Consider the following 16,471-nt stretch of genomic DNA (forward strand, 5'->3'; position numbering starts at 1 on the left):
AGTAAGTTTTGACGGGGTGTTTAATTAAAACACTTTTGTAGACAAGTGATATTTCTTTCTACAGATAATAAGTTCAGCAAGCCCATGTGCAGATTTCTTTTACCGAAGTTTATCTTCAGAGTTGAAGAAACCCCAAGATTCGCTTTCTGCGCATCCAGAGAAACATGCAGTAGCGGAAGCTGTGCGGTTGATTCAGAAGTGCAGTGAGGTGGACCTGAACCTTGTCATATTGTGGAAGGTAGTGCACTACATGCTGCCAGCGAGCCTCACTTAGAGACGCTTAGGTTTTACTTTTCATTTTGAGACAGGGTCTTTCTTTTTTGTTTGTTTGGTTTTTTTTTTTTGTTTGTTTGTTTGTTTTGTTTTGTTTTTGTTTTTCGAGACAGGGTTTCTCTGTGGTTTTGGACAGGCAGACCTCAGACTTTGTGTACTCCTGCTTTAGCTTCAGGAGTGCTGGAAACAGCAGTGTTTCACATCCAGTCTGAATATCTGCCTTTCCGCCTTCTGTCCTTCCTTTCTTTCCTTTGTTGTCTGGTTGGTTGGTTTGTTTTTTAAGACATAGTCTCACTATATAGCCCTGCTAGCCTAGAACTTGCTATATAGACCAGTCTGGCCTTGAACTTAGAGGGAGATCCATCTTTACTTGAATCAAAGCTTTGTGCTTCTCTATTTAGATCTAGATATTTTATTTTCAAACTGGAGAACAATTGTGTACTCATATTTTTTTCTGATTAAAATTTTCACTTTCAGTAGTTTATAACTTTTAATAGTTCCATAGTGACTTTTTGAATGTTTCTGTCTAAAGAAAGGAATTCAGTAAAAGCTGATCACTTTCTTCTGTGAGATAATTTTGTTTCTATGAATCACCAAGAATATTGTGGACATGCAGGTCAGTGAGAGCAGGTTCCATTAACCTATCATGAGCATCTCCAGACACTATCAAGAAGGAAACTACTCTGTGAGTCTGTGGGTACTCAATTCCCTGCTCCAGCAGCCATGGACTTGTTGCTGTTTGTGTTCATCTTTTTGTGCCTTTCCTCCCTTTTTTTATTTTTACCTTTATTTATTATTGCTGGAAGTAGTTTATATTTTTGAAACAATGCTGGCTTTGCACCTACTTATGAAACCCTACTTAAATAAATTGCATATGTTATAGAATAAGATTTATGTTAAAATGACTAGCTGTATGTTGTTATATATTAGCTTGAAATCATAGGCTCTTGAATGCCCTTTGATGCATTTAAGGTAAGATTTTGAGTAATATGTGTTGTTGTAATCTGTACTCAGCTGTCAAGTCCGCAATCACCTTGACTGGAAAGAAAATTTTACTTTTTAAAAAACAGCCTGCTGATCATATGTAAAAGAGAACTTGAGGTGTATTAAAGAATATGATACAAAGCTTGGTAGTGGTTAGTACCTGGAACGGCATTTTTATTGAGTTGAGAAAAATGTCTGTAAATTAAAGAGAATTGAAAAATACTTTTTTCCCTTTTTTGGTTTTTATTTTTCTGACAGGATCCCATATAATCAAGGTTGGCTTTGAACTTCTTATCCTTCCAGTACCTCCCAAGTGCTGGGATTACAGGTGTGTGTTATCACACCTAGCTAGCTACTGAACACTTGTGAAGTCATCTTAATTGTGGGAGATCATGCACAGGAAGGGGGGATTTGTGAATCAGCACTGTTCAGGACCAGACTCATAGCTTGGGCATCAAATGGTTTTATTTGAGGCAGGGTCTCATATGTAGCTCAGGTTGGCCTGGAATTCTATATTTAAAAAATTTCTGACATTGACTCAAGACTTCATCAGTGATTTCCTGTAAAGGTTAAACCAGCACCAGCAGCTGTTCAGCTACTTACTTCTCGGTTCTGGATTGAGTGGACTCTGGGCTGTCCTGTGCCTTAGGACAGCAGTACTCAGTATAACCCCAAATGACAAGCTGTCACCAGTCAGTAAGTACAGTAAGTGAAAGTACTCAAGCTTTGAGACTCTTGCAGCATTCTGATGAAGTCTCTGGAATCAAATGAAAACTTGGATTATTTTTAAAAAAGCAAGTCTCTGGGCTTGGTAGCGCATGTCTTTAATCCCAGCACTTGGGAGTCAGAGATAGGTAGTTCGAGGCCAGCCTAGTCTACAGAGTGAGTTCCAGGACAGCCAGGGCTACACAGAGAAACCCTGTCTCGAAAAACAAAAAAGCCCAACCAGCCAAACAAACAAAAACACAACTAAATCAGAGTTGGAGAATGGGTCAGCAGTTAAGAGCATTGGGCTGCTCTTCCAGAGGACCCAGGTTTGATTCCTAGCACTGACAGGGTGGCTCACAACCCTAGTCCGAGGGCATTCAACATTTTCTGGCTTCCACAGGTACCAGGTGCGCACGCGCACACACACAGTGCATAAATATATATGCCAACAAAATATTAATGTGCATGAATAAATAAAAACAGAAACTCCAAATAAGTCATTAATAAATATAGAACAGAGTCAAATTCCAAAGAGAGAAAATATATATATAAATTGGGACTAATATTTTAAAATAGATTAATTCAGTTTGCTAGTAGAAAAAGAAAGCCTTTTTAAAAAGCATATGTAGCCAGATGTGGTCCCATGTACTTGTAGTTCTTGTATTCAAAAGGCTTAAGTTTGATTCCAGCCTGAGCTACAGATCAGATTCTACTGCAGCCCGTGATATACAGTGGGACCCTATCTTGGAAGAAAATGACCAAAACCAAAAGAAGTTGTGTGGATTAAAGTGAACATGCTGGTACATACCTGTAATGCTAGCTCTCATGGTGCACAGACAGAATCACAGGGTTGAGGCCATCCTGAACTTCACAGGCTGACAAGGCATGACATTTTCACTCGCGGGGTTCACTTTAGTCACCTGCATGTTGGCAGTAAAGAAACTTGTATGTCACTTCTTGGTCTTTAACTGAGATCTCCGTAAAACAGTCTTTCTTGGGCCTATGGAGATGACTTGGCAGGAATAGTGCTTGCGGTGCAAGCTTGAGGACCTGAGTTCAGATCCCCAGCACTCAGGTAAAAGTAACCCCAGTGCTGGGCGGAGAGAGGATCCCTGGGAGCAAGCCTGTCAGGGACCTCTGGGTTCACTGAGAGTGGTGACTGAGGAATCAGGATACGCTGAGTTCTGGCTTTCATATGCATCTGCCTACACGTACTCTCTCTCTCTCTCTCTCTCTCTCTCTCTCTCTCTCTCTCTCTCTCTCACACACACACACACACACACACACGAGGCTTGTGTTGTGACACACTTCTTTGAAGTTTGAAAGTCTAGAGAAAACAAGAGGAAAAATTCAAGATTTATCTCTTTGAAATACTTGGGTCAGTCAAGTTTTATTTAAAAAAAAAAAAACCCAGCAGATTCAGAAGGATGGGTAGATGGTTTTTTGATTGAATGTGAATGGATAAAGGTTGAAATGCTGACACAGGATTATTGATAATTGATGGATAGTAGGTGTCATATTTTTTTCCCACCAGTAGTTAAGATGGTTACTTTTGGGGTTTCTGCCAGGAGTGAAAAGTGACATTTCTTTTGGTTACATTTTCAGGCGTACGTTGTAGAAGATAACAAGCAGCTTATTTTAGAAGGCCAGCATCACGTTATTCTTCGCACTATTGGGAAAGAAGCCTTTTCACAGTCTCAGAAACAGGTAATGGCAGTTGCTAGGAGGCCGTTCTGACCCTTCCATGTATGCGTATGGTTATATGGTTGTGCTTCTGTTGTACTTGTAATCTTTCTGTGCTATGTCCTCTCGCTCCCTCTACCTCTGTCTTCTCTATTCTGAGACAGGGTCTGTTTGCTCTGGCTGGCCTCAAATGTGCAGCCTCTGCATTGCCCTCTGGTGGTGGAGTTAGAGGCATGTGTTGCATGCCTAGTTTGTCTAAATATCCTTCTTTGGCTACCATTTATGTCTTTTATCCTAATATGTAAAAATTTCTTTCAGTGTTATTTATTTTATGGTGAGGATTGAACCCTGAGCCTCACACATTATAGCCCACACTCTACCACTAAGCTATACCTTTAACCCTTATTCAGTACAATTTAGAAGTCATGTTGTTTAGATGGCTTGAATGTATTAATAATAGATTTTAAAACTTTTAATTATATGTGATCTTTTTATTTTATAAGTGAACATTTTGCCTGCATATATATGTCTGTGCACCATACACATGCAGTGCCCAAGAACTGTATATGTGACCATATGCGTGCTTGGTGCCCATGGACTATGTCTATGCATGCAGTGCCCACAGACTTGGGAAGAGGGCATTGGATCCTGGAAGTGGGGTTATGGATGATTCTGAACTGGGTCCTCTAGAAGAGTATTCGGTGCTCTTAAACACTGAGCCATCTCTCCAGCCCCAATAGTGCATTTTTTTTTAAACTTCAAAAATTAAAGATAGTCTTAAATAGAGAGTCTTTGCAAATCAAAACACATTCTAATCCAAGATTGGAGTCAAGAAAAAGACCCCAGCAGCTATCCAGAGGCCTGCCTGTCTTTCCTCAGCTCTGTGTTTTCTGAAGTAAACCAGACTGCTTGTTTGTATGTCTTAGAAATCAAAAAGCAGAGCTGCTGTTTTGAATCTGTGCAGATGTCCTAAAGGTTTATTATAGGTTTATTGTCACCCTGTCCTTGTTATAACTCTTCAATGGACATTTCAGTGCTGAAACAACTACTTTCTAATCAAAAGAGCAGACTGATTCCCAGGCTGACGGGGGAGGACTGCAGGGTGAGCTCTAAGACCTTATGGAACCAGAGTGTGAAATGTCCACTGCTTAGGAGAGCATGTGTGCTGAATTGCTTTATGTTACAGAGTTTTGCTGTTTTTATCCTCATAAACACTCTATTCACCTTACACAGTAGAATCAGCTGGATTTTTCAAGAGACTCTTGCAAAAAGTAGAGATGTGTAGAAGGAGCAGTGGGCTGCATTCCTGCCACCCGGCTCCCGGCCACCTGGCTAGTTTATGACCCAAAATAACAACACACAAATTGTATTCTTTTAAACACTGCTTGGCCCATTAGCTCTAGTCTCTTACTGGCTAACTCTCATATCTTGCTTTAACCCATATCTAATAATCTGTGTAGCACCATGAGGTGGTGGCTCACTGGGAAGATTCTAGTGTACGTCCATCTTGGGCTGGAGCTTCATCGCATCCGCCTCAGAGAGGAGAGGCATGGCGATTGCCTCACTTCCTCCCAGCATTCTGTTCTGTTTACTCCGCCTACCTAATTTTCTGTCCTATCAAGGGCCAAGGCAGTTTCTTTATTAACCAATGAAATCAACTCAAAACAGATGACCCTCCCACATCAGAGATGTCTTTATGATTAGTGTTAGATAATTTTTATGTTTTACTTTTTTTATAATTTTAAAATAAATTTATATTTTTAATAAATTTTTAAATAATTTTTATAAATTTTAAATTTTTTTTTATAATTTTAAAGTAATTTTTATTTTCACTTTCCTCCTTTAAGAAGAAACAATTTAGGGGGCCTTATGCAGTAGCTCAGGCTGGCCTCAGTTTTGTGTATAGCTGAGGTTGACCTTGAATTCTTGATTCTTCAAGTGCTGGGGAAACAAAATACGGGATTATAATGGCACCACTGTGCCTGGTTTATAGGGTGCTAGGGCTTGAACCCATTCATGCCAGGCAAGCACTGTACCAGCTAAGCTCTCTCAAGTACATATTAGCCTTTGAGTAATATATTTGAAATACTAAATCTATGAAATAAATTAATATGTTTTCAAGATGGAAATTTTTTGTTTGTTAATTCTTAATCCTCAACTGTTAAAACAGCTGTGGATAATTGAATATCCACAGCCTAAGTATTGAACAGTTTTATTGAATGAAAATCACATCAGTCATGAAAATGGTTGGTTATGGGAGCCAGTGTTACATGTAGGAAAGGTATTAAAGTAATTATGTAAGATCATAGAGCTAATGTGTGGAGTGGTTAGGTAAACTAGTGTTTATTTCAGGTTATACTACAGATGACAATAGCTGCCAGTTTAAATAATAGCAAAGAAGAAAAGGTACTTCATGATTTAGGTTCTCTTCACTGTTTTTTAAGAGTTTGTACATACTGTGACTTATATAAAGCATCATTTCATTATTAGCCTTTATTGTTTATCCTCAGGAGCCGCCAGAAATGGAACTATTAAAGTTTTTCAGGCCAGAAAACACTACAGTTTCCACAAGACCATCAGTAGAACAGCTTTCTAATCTCATTAAAACAAGTCTTCACTACCCGGAATCATTTCATCATCCATTTCATCAAAAAAGGTATGGGGCTTATTTTTGTTAAATTTCTTATGTACGTGTACAGATACCCATTCTTTAAAAATTAACATTATTTCAGTAACAGCATTGACCCACTAACCAAAAGAAATTTAAAATAATATTGAGTCTTACATGATTTAATCTTTACTATAATTAGTTTTTGTGTCTGGTGTGTTTGCGCATGCATGTGCAGGCACGCATAGACACACAACTTCATTGTTACTGAAGATGAATGTTACATACACATTTGTAATTTAAATGAAGGAGAGGCTGCAAACTAGAAACCTGCTCTCTGGGGCATAGCGCCAGCACAACCTAAACCACATATATATGCAGGAAAACACTTTACTTAACAGTATTCCTTATATAAAGTGTACATTCTGATATTTAGTATGGAGAGATTGTATTAATGTATTTTATTTACAAAGTAAGTTACCCTAGAATGATTTTGTGACTCATTTTGTTTGTTTTTTTCTTACTTGAATTTGATTTTAAACTTGTGTTTTGTTAAGTATTTTTGTGTTATTTTTAAGAAACTAGTTTCTAAGAAGAAAGTGTATGACTAATGGTTTGTTTATCTTTGTTCCACAGCCTTTGCTTAGTACCAGTCACCCTTTTACTTTCTAATTGTTCTAAGGCTGATGTGGATGTAATAGTTGATTTGCGGCATAAAACAACAAGGTGAGAATTTATTTTATGAGAGGCTGTTTAGTAGCCCAAAGTTTGGTATTATTTAAAGCAGTTCAGTATTTTGAAATTATGCAAATCACTGCCTAACATGGATAAAGTTAATTCAAGCAGTGTTAGATTTGTTTATATAGTGTCAGAGAATTGTTACAGAGCTATTAAATATCGGAGGTTTTTTTTCCCCAACTTGAAAATAATACTTAATAAAAGAGTCTAGATTATATTGCTATACCCAATACTCCTAGAACCAGCAGGTTTGTCTCGGGCATTTTTGTATTAGGAAATAAATCTCAGGCTGAAGAAATGGTTTAGTAGTCAATTACACTTGCTGCTCTTGTAGAGGATCTGTGTTTGGTTCCCAGCATCTCTGTGGTATCTTACAACCATCTGTAACTCCAGTTCCAAGGGATCTGATATTTTCTTCTGGCTCTTCAGGTACCAGGTACACCCATGATTCAGTTACACACATGCAGGCAGTGTATCCATACACATAAAGATAAGTAAATAAATCTTAAAAAACACAAAAGAAAAGTCTTATTAAACATATGCTTAATGTTTTCATATTACACCCTAGATGGTGCCTTAAAATCTCAGCGCATAGGAGCCTGCATGTCTGCATATCACAGACTCATTGAGTTGTGCTGTGGTGCTGAGCACTAGATTGTTCTACTTCCTAGTTTTACAACGTTTACGATTATGGGCATTCTTTTACACAGTTATTTTTTTGTATGTGGATAACAGGTTAAGAGCTCAATTTCAAATCAAGTTCCATTGTTTACTAGATGCCATTATAGGCATTAAATGAAATAATCTACTTTTAGCATTGTTCCTAGAAAATAGTAATAACTGTTAACATATGGTTGATTGTTACGGTAATAATGTTATTAATAATAGTTCATTTAATAAACAATTCCTAGAAATAAAAGGATTTGATGAAAGAGAGATGTAAGATTTTAGAGGGGAAAAAACAAAAAAATTTGACAACTTACCGTTTCCTTCCTTCTCTAGTCCAGAGGCATTGGACACTCATGGATCATTCACATGGCTTGGACAGACACAGTATAAACTCCAGCTGAGAAGTGAAGAGTCGCGCAGTTTGCAACTGAAAGCATGCTTTGTTCATACGGGTGTTTATAACCTTGGGACTCCAAGGGTATTCGCCAAGTTATCGGACCAGGTTACAGAATTTGAAACAAGTCAGCAGAACTCCATGCCTGCTCTGATTATCATTAATAACGCATGACAGCTGAGAGTCACAGAAAGAGTCCGACTCTGTGGGATTAGTTTTACAGCAGCGTTTGAATTACCCTCTTGGTAAGGGAGTTCTCTGATCACTGCAAAATACTGGGACTTGGCACTTAGCTGACACACAGTACACTGGACTGAGAATAGAATTCCAATTCTTTCTTTTAAAACTGGTAATAATGTCCATGTTCATAATACAGAATTTCAACATATTCATACACTTTAACAAGCCGTGTCTTAAAAGAAAAGTCGAAGTCTGCTGTTGCAGCTTGTAGAATGGGTGTGACTCTGAGGAGATGGTTTTGAGGAAGGGAAGGCCTTACTGGCAATACTGCCATTAAGACATTCATGTGCAGTTCCCAGCTGTACTGTGAAGTTCTCTAGAGTGTTAAATACAGGTTTTCCTGCCTTGCCTCATGCAGTTCTGTAAGATCGGTTTTGGACTTTGGTTATGGGCATTTGTATTTCAGTCTGGTATCTCAATGGCTTATATATAACTGTAAAAAGAAAAGCTTTTCTGATGCTTTGAACATAGTTTTGGAAAGAATTTGACTTTATTCCCTTACTCATCTCTTGACTGTCACACTATTTCACGATAAGATTTTTGTCATTAAATCATATTCTTTATTATATAACTTTAACAATTAAGTTGATCTGTTTAAAATATAAATCTACTCAAGTTAAAAATAAGCTTTTCAAAAATGTATTATATTTATAACAAATTTACTGTAAATAGAATAAAGACATACTATTCACTGTATAAATTTATTAGATGCTTTTTTTAAAACCTGGTTTTGTGAGGACTTAATATATTCTCTATTTAAAATAAATGCCACCTGTGTACAGTAGGCACCAGTCTAGTTTCCTGTGAAAGCTTCATCGCCATTGTTCACAAATGAAGCATGGCCTTTGCTCTTGAAGAGCAAATGAAGTTTTTCTTTGCACGTGTCCTGTCTGGTTCTGTATTCAGGTCTGTGTGGGCTGGCCTCATGCCAGTGGGGAGGTCATCATTGCTTCCTATACCTACTGTTCACAGCTGCATAGGCGCTGGTTACAGACTTCCTGTAGGAAGAAGTACAGCTTCTGAACTGAACAGGAAATAGCTCCCTAAAACAGTACCCAATTAGTTCTTACTGGTGATCAAAATCCAGAGCAAAATGCAGAGCTGGGAGATTGGCGTTATGGGGACTACTGTGCCCAGAATGTGTTCCCTTCTGAAGTAGCAGTCTAGGGACAGGCACAGATTTAATGTGCTTAGAAGGTAAAATGTGTAAGTCAGGAGAAATTATGTAAATTGAAGCAAGCAGAGAACAAGGTGAAGTAGGAGAAAGGTAACAGAACTGCAGACATGGTCGAGTCTGGAAAAAGAAGAGGAAGAACATAGTGTTAAGAGGACCTCACAGCTTTCCAGATGATTGTCAGATCATGGTACTTCTGTCTGAACAACAGTCTCCACCAGAGGCAGATGTATTTCCTCCCTCCCCCACAGCCTGCAGTACTGGAGCTGTCATTCGGGACCTCATGCGCTTAGACAAGTCAGCCCAGTTCCAGAAGAGTAGCAGTACTTAACCAACAGTGACTTCAGAACAATGAAAGAAACCAGTGGAATATCCGAAAGGGTTGAGCAGTGTGTTGTGTTTTATTTTTTGAGGCTGGTCTTATGTATCCCAGATTGGCCCTGAACTTAGTATATTGCCAAAAATGACCTTTTTTTTTTTTTAAATTTGTTTTGGTTTTTCAAGGCAGGGTTTCTCTGTGTAGCCCAGACTGTCCTGGAACTTGCTGTAGACCAGGCTGGCCTTGAACTGACAGAGATCTGCCTGCCTCTGCCTCTGGAGTGCTGGGATTAAGGGTGTGCACCACCACTGGCCAATAACCTTTAAATTTTGATACTCTGTCTCTACCTTCCAGGTGCTGGTATTACAGGCACGTATCACTGCACCCTGTTTCTGCAGTACCAGGGGTACAGGAGTTGCCATAAATAAGAGGCCAAAAGCAAAACTGGTTTACCTGGCAGGAGTTTTAAATCCCCTGAACAATCCCAATCTTGTATAGGGAAAGAGTTACACTAAATAGAGCATGTGTTGAGAAAGTCGTGCAAAGCCAAAACTGAGCCACACCACAACCCTAAGCTACAATTTTAAACCCAGCAAAAATATACCCTTGCAGAAAGGGAATTGAAGCATATTTTCAGACTAACCCAGAGCATTCAATTCAGGTGGCTGTAAGCTATTGGCAGCTACCCAAATTTCTCCATTCATTCTCCATATATGTATATGATCCCACAGTAAAAGCAGTGGAGCCAAACCTAGTCCTTGATTCCAGTGTAGCCAGGAAGAGGGTACCACCAACTCTAAATTTTCCAGTAGTGAGAATTCAGTACATAACTCCTATGAACTTTTATTTGAGCCTTTATGGAGTCTGTAGGTGGAGACTACAGGAATGTAGCAGGAATGTAGATAAACTAAAAAGGAGAGAGGTGAAGGCTGACCTGTTATCAATCCAGAGAAATGACCCTGGTGTATCTGGGGGACTCAAGCAAGATGAGACTACTTGGGAGAAAAGCAGACAGTGCAGGGTCAGAGGATTTCTTTCTTTGCAAGGTTTTACCATAGCCAAGGGATTCTTGAAACCAGCCATGTCCACAGGAGGGCACTAGAGTGCAGCTGTGTGTCAGTGCTGTCTTTAACTTGCCCTTCAAACTGAAATTAGTGTCGTAAGAGGGGAAAGGTGGGCAACTTTTGCTTTCTAAAGATTTTTGTTCAACACATTTTTTATTTTTGTGTTTGTATATGCTGCGTGTGTGCAGGTGTCCTCAGAGGCCAGAACAACCAGGGTCTTGCACCAATTTATTCATTCGTTCATTTTTGAGACAGGGTCTCATGGAGCTGACTTTGGCCCTCAGCTTGCTGAGGACGACCTTACACTTCTGATGCTTCTGCCTTCTGGGTATTGGGATTGCAGGTGTGTGCCTCCATGCCTGGTTTTATTTGGTGCTGGGGATGGAACCCAGGGTGTCACGGTAGGTAGGTAGGTAGGTAGGTAGGTAGATAGATAGATAGATAGATAGATAGATAGATAGATAGGGCATCATGGTTTTCCACATCACCCATTTTTAAGACAGTACTCAAGCTGAGCATTGCAGTCACTTGACAGTTACCCTTTGATTTGCCAGAGGTCATCTTTTAAAACCTTTAAATTACATTTTAATTGTGTGAGTTTGTGTATGCACATGCACACCCATGTACCATGGTGTGCTTGTGGAAGTTAGGACAACACGTGAGAGTTGGTTTTCTACCTCCACCGTGTGGGTTATGGAATCAAACTTAACTTGATCGCAGGTATGGCAGCCATTGCCTTTATCAGCTAAACCTTCTCTCCAGCCTCTCATCTTTTCCTTTTTAATATATAATCTTTAGCCAACCTCCCCTTTCCATCGTCCAAGGACGCTCACCTCGCCCTATGGCTCTATTCTCACTGTCTGTGTGACAGTTTCTAGCTTCCACTGCTACCTCTGCCCCCTGGGCAGGCAGCAGGCTTATCTTCTGCATCTTTCCCCGGGATACTTTGTACCAGCCATAAGCCAACCCCGTGCACTTTAGGTTCCCAGAGAGAGCCAATAATAGAAGTTTGGCAGTGCACCAGAATTAAATGAAGACTTGGTAAGAAAAACTAGGTGTGAGTCTGTTTCAAAGGAAATGAAATATTTCAAATAGCACAATTTTCAAGATTAAATAGGCCATTTCTGTCAACCCATTTATCCCAAAAGGCTTTCACCAGCTTATTGGAGTGAAGCAATTTGAACTGTATGTTATAAAATATTTGTAGCATAATATGCTACAAGCAACCTTCTGGCCTCCACACAGAACACGTTGCCAGCTTTGTAACATTGGACAGGAGGCATCTAACTCTTTCTTCCTTGAGGTGCATCTGTGTTCCTGAAGGCAATCAGAAAGCAAAGGTTGGGTGATGCTCCTAATTGTCTCCCCAGGGAGTCAGGTGTGTTCCCTGAGGCTACCCTTGGGCATTTAGGAAACTGTCTCGAGAAATAATGAGAGTGGCAAAAACACCTTGAGAACATACTTGTGGAAAATCACCCCGAGAGAATAATCTTAAGTGACGTGAAGAAACTGTCAAGACTTCTGGCCAAGTGCCAGGGAGGATGGGCAGGTTTGGAAAGCTCTGGTGTGGTGTTGCGAGCAGGTCCAGGTGGTAGTTGTTGGTACTCCACACCTGACAGTCATCAGGTAGAGGCGCTTGTTCTGCAGTCTGCATGTCTTTAAATGAACGACAAAGCAATTCCAGACTTCCCAACCCGTCTGTAACTTCAGTTCTAGGGGCATCCGAAGCCCTCTCTCTCCTGGCCTCCACAGGCACTGCATGCACGCGGTGCATACAAATTCATGCAGGCACACACACAAACACATAAATTTAAACCTTTAAACATTATTTTTATGGGTCACTGAATAAATTTGTAGATATAAAAGATGTCTATCTCATATTTACATACACATGTACATGGCATTTTCTAAGTCACAAATGAAACTTTTAATTTCCAATAATGTCATTCCCTAGTTGATATAAAATTCAGAATTTAATTTTTTTAGTTAAGATAAGCTTTTTCTTTTAAAATTTGTATCCTTATATTATTCCAACCTAGATTTTACTTGTTGTTTGTTTGTTTGTTCTCAAGGAAGAGTTGAAAATACTACAAAATGGGCTGGAGAGAGGGCTCAGTGGTTAAGAATACTGGCTGCTATTCCAGAGGACCTGGGTTCAATTCCCAGCATCCACACAGTGGCTTACAGTCATCTATAACAGAATCCTTTTCTGACCTGCATGTGGTACATGCACAGACTTGCAGGCAAAACACATGCACATAAAATAAAAACGAATGAACTAGAAAATACACTGGGAGTGTATGCCGAGCAGGTGCAGGGCTCTGGGTCTGGTCCCCAACACCCATGCCACCCCCAGCTACAAAAGGAAAAAGCTGGGCTATTTCTCTCATAAATAAGAGGCTAAAGGCAATGCTAGTTGGCAAAAGTTTCCAATTCTCGTAATGCCATCCAATCTCTCACAGGGAAGGAACTATGCTAAATATAGAACGTTTTAGAAAAGCATATAAAGCCACATGGTGAATAAGAAAGAAACAAGCTGTGAACCAGGTGTCAGCTCCCCAAATAGAAAGCTCCTGTGAGTATATGGGTGCTGGGACCCAAACCAGGTTGTCTTCAGGAGCTGTGAGTGCTCTAAAATCATGGAGCCAGCTCTCCAGCCCCAGCAGTAACTTTTTTTTTTTGGTTTTTCTAGACAGGGTTTCTCTGTGGTTTTTGGAGCCTGTCCTGGAACTAGCTCTGTAGACCAGGCTGGTCTTGAACTCACAGAGATCTGCCTGCCTCTGCCTCCCAAGTGCTGGGATTAAAGGCGTGCGCCACCACCGCCGGGCTCCAGCAGTAATTTTTTAAATAAAAATTTTAGTTAATGTACAAAAAAATGGGTTTTGTTGGAAATAGATGTTTTGAAATTAAAACTGCAGTCTTTAAAACCTTGCCTTAATTTACTTGCTTGGAACTGGTTATGAGGTTTATGCAAATGAAGGTCTCCAACTTCATTTAAATTAAATTCAAATTTTCACCTGTTAAACTCTAAATGCAGAATGGGTTGCTGTGGTCATTTTGTTGAGCCCAACTGGTGCAGACGGGCTGTGATCAGAACAAGATGGGCTGCTCCCTCAAGAGCTTTCAGAATGTGTAGGTTACCGCCCCACATTCCCAAACTGCTTGTAGTACACAATTCCACAGCCTCGACTTCCCAGAGATGTGTTTCTTTAATCAAAGAGCAAAGAGGAAATGAGTTTGTTGTCTAAATTAATTTATAATGTATGTATAAGGGGTGGATTGGAGCCTAGAGGGTATCTGCTGAGGTGTCCAGGTTCTTGTATTCTAGAACCAAGAATTGGACCAGGGCCATGTGGATAGTTCCAGAAATAGAGACAGTTTATCGAGCCAAGAATGGAAGCAGGCTGAAGAACCAAGACAGGTAGGAGCTGTAATGACCTCCAGCATGGAGGAAGGTGAGCCCATGCGGGCCATCTGCATAGCATCCAAGTTTTCCTGTTTGGAAATCTAAGGGTTTTTCTGCACGTGTTCTGTTTCATTACATGTAGCCCGAAGTGTGGGTGTTGGTCTGTTGGTCTTCCTCTGCTATTGGTTTCTGTGCCAATCTCTGATGCCCTGTTCCCTGTCCAGGTCTCATGCCACATAAAGGACTCTTCTGATGAGGACTTTTTGGTTTATCCTATTGTTATCTTTTTTTATTTTTAATATAGGGTCTCACTGTAAAGCCTTGGCTAGCCTGGAACTCACAGCAATCCTCCTGCTTTGGCCTCCCAAGAGCTGGCTCCACAGGCTTGTGTCACATGGCTAGCTTCTGGTGAGTTTCTTTTCTTAAAAAAGGATTTTTATATGTGTGAATGTTCTGCCTGCATGTATATGTGTACCATCTGTGTGTCTAGGCCTGTGGAGGCCGGAAGAGAGTCAGATTCCCTAGAACTGGAGTTATGGATGGTTGTGAGCCACCATGTGAGTACTTGGAACCAAACCCAGGTCCTCTGCAAGAGCAACAAATGCTTTAGACCACTGAACCATTTCTCCAGCCTGTCTAGTGAGCTATGTAAACTATAGAATCGGTGTTGAAGAGACAGCTTAGGGGTTAAAAGCATGTGATGCTCTTGTAGAACTCCTGAATTCAGCTCCTAGCACCCACAGCGGGTTGCTTTCCAGCCTCTGGTAACTCCAGTCTGAGGAGATTCAAGGCCTTCTAGACTTCACAGGCCCCTGCATTAAATGTGCACACACAGAAAGAGGGGGTAGGACAAGCTTATAACTCACTAGTGATTAACTCTGAGTCACCAATAATGAACCAGTGTGCATTAAAGAAAGAAATCAAAGCATTTTGTTTGGAATCATTTAACCAAGAGCAAGTCCAAATTTGAATTCTCTCCTTCGTGCTCCCTGTGTCTTCCGTCCTCAGTTGTATGAGTCTGAACCTGTCCATCCTTATGCGATTCTGTTGTGTGAGTTGTCTGTCTCTAACAAAGGGTTTGTCGAGCAGCACAGAACATCACATGGGGAAGGAATGAGACACAGAAATCTTCAGCAGAGTTTTACACGGTTTTAAGTCACTGGCTCCAACTGACCAGATAACAGACATCATTATAGCCAGTAACTATAAATTATTGCTTTCAACCTTTATGGTAGATTTTAGGAAATCGCTTTCAATGTCTGTGTTTTCTGCTTTCAGCAAATGACACACATGCATTATCTGGGTCAGGGACATGGAAGAGTACATAACAAGACCACAGCTGTGCATTAGCTTAGGTTGTAAAAGTTGACTGCATGGGAAATCCAAGGCAGGTACGGTTGGTAGTTGCCGTGTTCTTTTAGAGGCTGGATAAACAAATAGTTTGAGTACACAGTAGACTAGCAGTCTTAAGTCTTAAGTGACCACAGGGTGTATTATTAACTCTGGCTGTGAAGTCCAGCAAAAAATCCAGTCTCCGGATATAAGAGATTATTTTTAGGGTATTGCATCGCTGAGGGGGGTGGGTATCTTAATTAAAATTAAACTGCAAAATCATGACTTTTTATGGAATTTGATCCATTAGGTCTGGTCTGGTTCCCCTAGGATTTGTTTATAAGAAATTTCCAGGTTATTCTGAAATCCTGCTTTCGATGGCTGTGTTGGTGCTAGGCAGGTGTGCACTGCAGGTCTAGTCAGTTTGGTTCCGAACCCGAGGAATTTGGCAGCTGCTCTGGGAAGAGGGTGGTGCCCAAATGGCTTTATTTCCCCAAACACCATGTCAAAAACAGGTGGTGTACTTGATGAACAGAGTAAAGCGAGCTGAGTGTCAAGAGTTGACTCATAGAGCATCAGAGTTTGCCTTCCTTGTGGTTTTGACACTTTAGTAAGTGAGCCACATTCTTCACTCTCTGTCTGTCATTTTCTGTTGAGTAGCCTACTTCTCTGCCACTGTTGAATCCACAGCTAATCCACCGTATGCTCACAGGGATCAAGCCTATGTAACATACAGGGCAAGCAGAAGGAGTCATGTCATTTAAAAATCACACATGTAGAACTGGGCATACATGCTGGCACATGCTGAAATCCCAGCACTTGGAAAGTTGAGGCTAGAAGATCAGCATGGGGGTCATCCTTGGTTCTGTAGCCAGTTTG

At 40.3% G+C, this 16,471-nt stretch overlaps 1 protein-coding gene across 4 annotated transcripts in view; it reads left to right on the plus strand.

Annotated features, from left to right (window-relative positions):
- Trappc8 (trafficking protein particle complex subunit 8) overlaps nt 1-8,997 on the plus strand; it is an 82,783-nt gene extending 73,786 nt beyond the window's left edge. For all 4 annotated transcript variants that reach the window (XM_050134908.1, XM_050134909.1, XM_050134910.1 and 1 more), the window contains 5 exons: nt 65-238; nt 3,571-3,672; nt 6,159-6,304; nt 6,893-6,982; nt 7,997-8,997. In XM_050134908.1, the coding sequence (XP_049990865.1) occupies nt 65-238; nt 3,571-3,672; nt 6,159-6,304; nt 6,893-6,982; nt 7,997-8,231 (747 nt within the window). In that variant the 3' untranslated portion in view covers nt 8,232-8,997. The remainder of the gene's footprint in view (nt 1-64; nt 239-3,570; nt 3,673-6,158; nt 6,305-6,892; nt 6,983-7,996) is intronic.
- Nucleotides 8,998-16,471: the final 7,474 nt, after the last annotated feature.

The sequence above is a fragment of the Alexandromys fortis genome, unplaced genomic scaffold (genome assembly GCF_014885135.2).
Source record: "Alexandromys fortis isolate MF-2015 unplaced genomic scaffold, M_Fortis_MF-2015_v1.1 scaffold_25, whole genome shotgun sequence".
Classification (NCBI taxonomy): domain Eukaryota; kingdom Metazoa; phylum Chordata; class Mammalia; order Rodentia; family Cricetidae; genus Alexandromys; species Alexandromys fortis.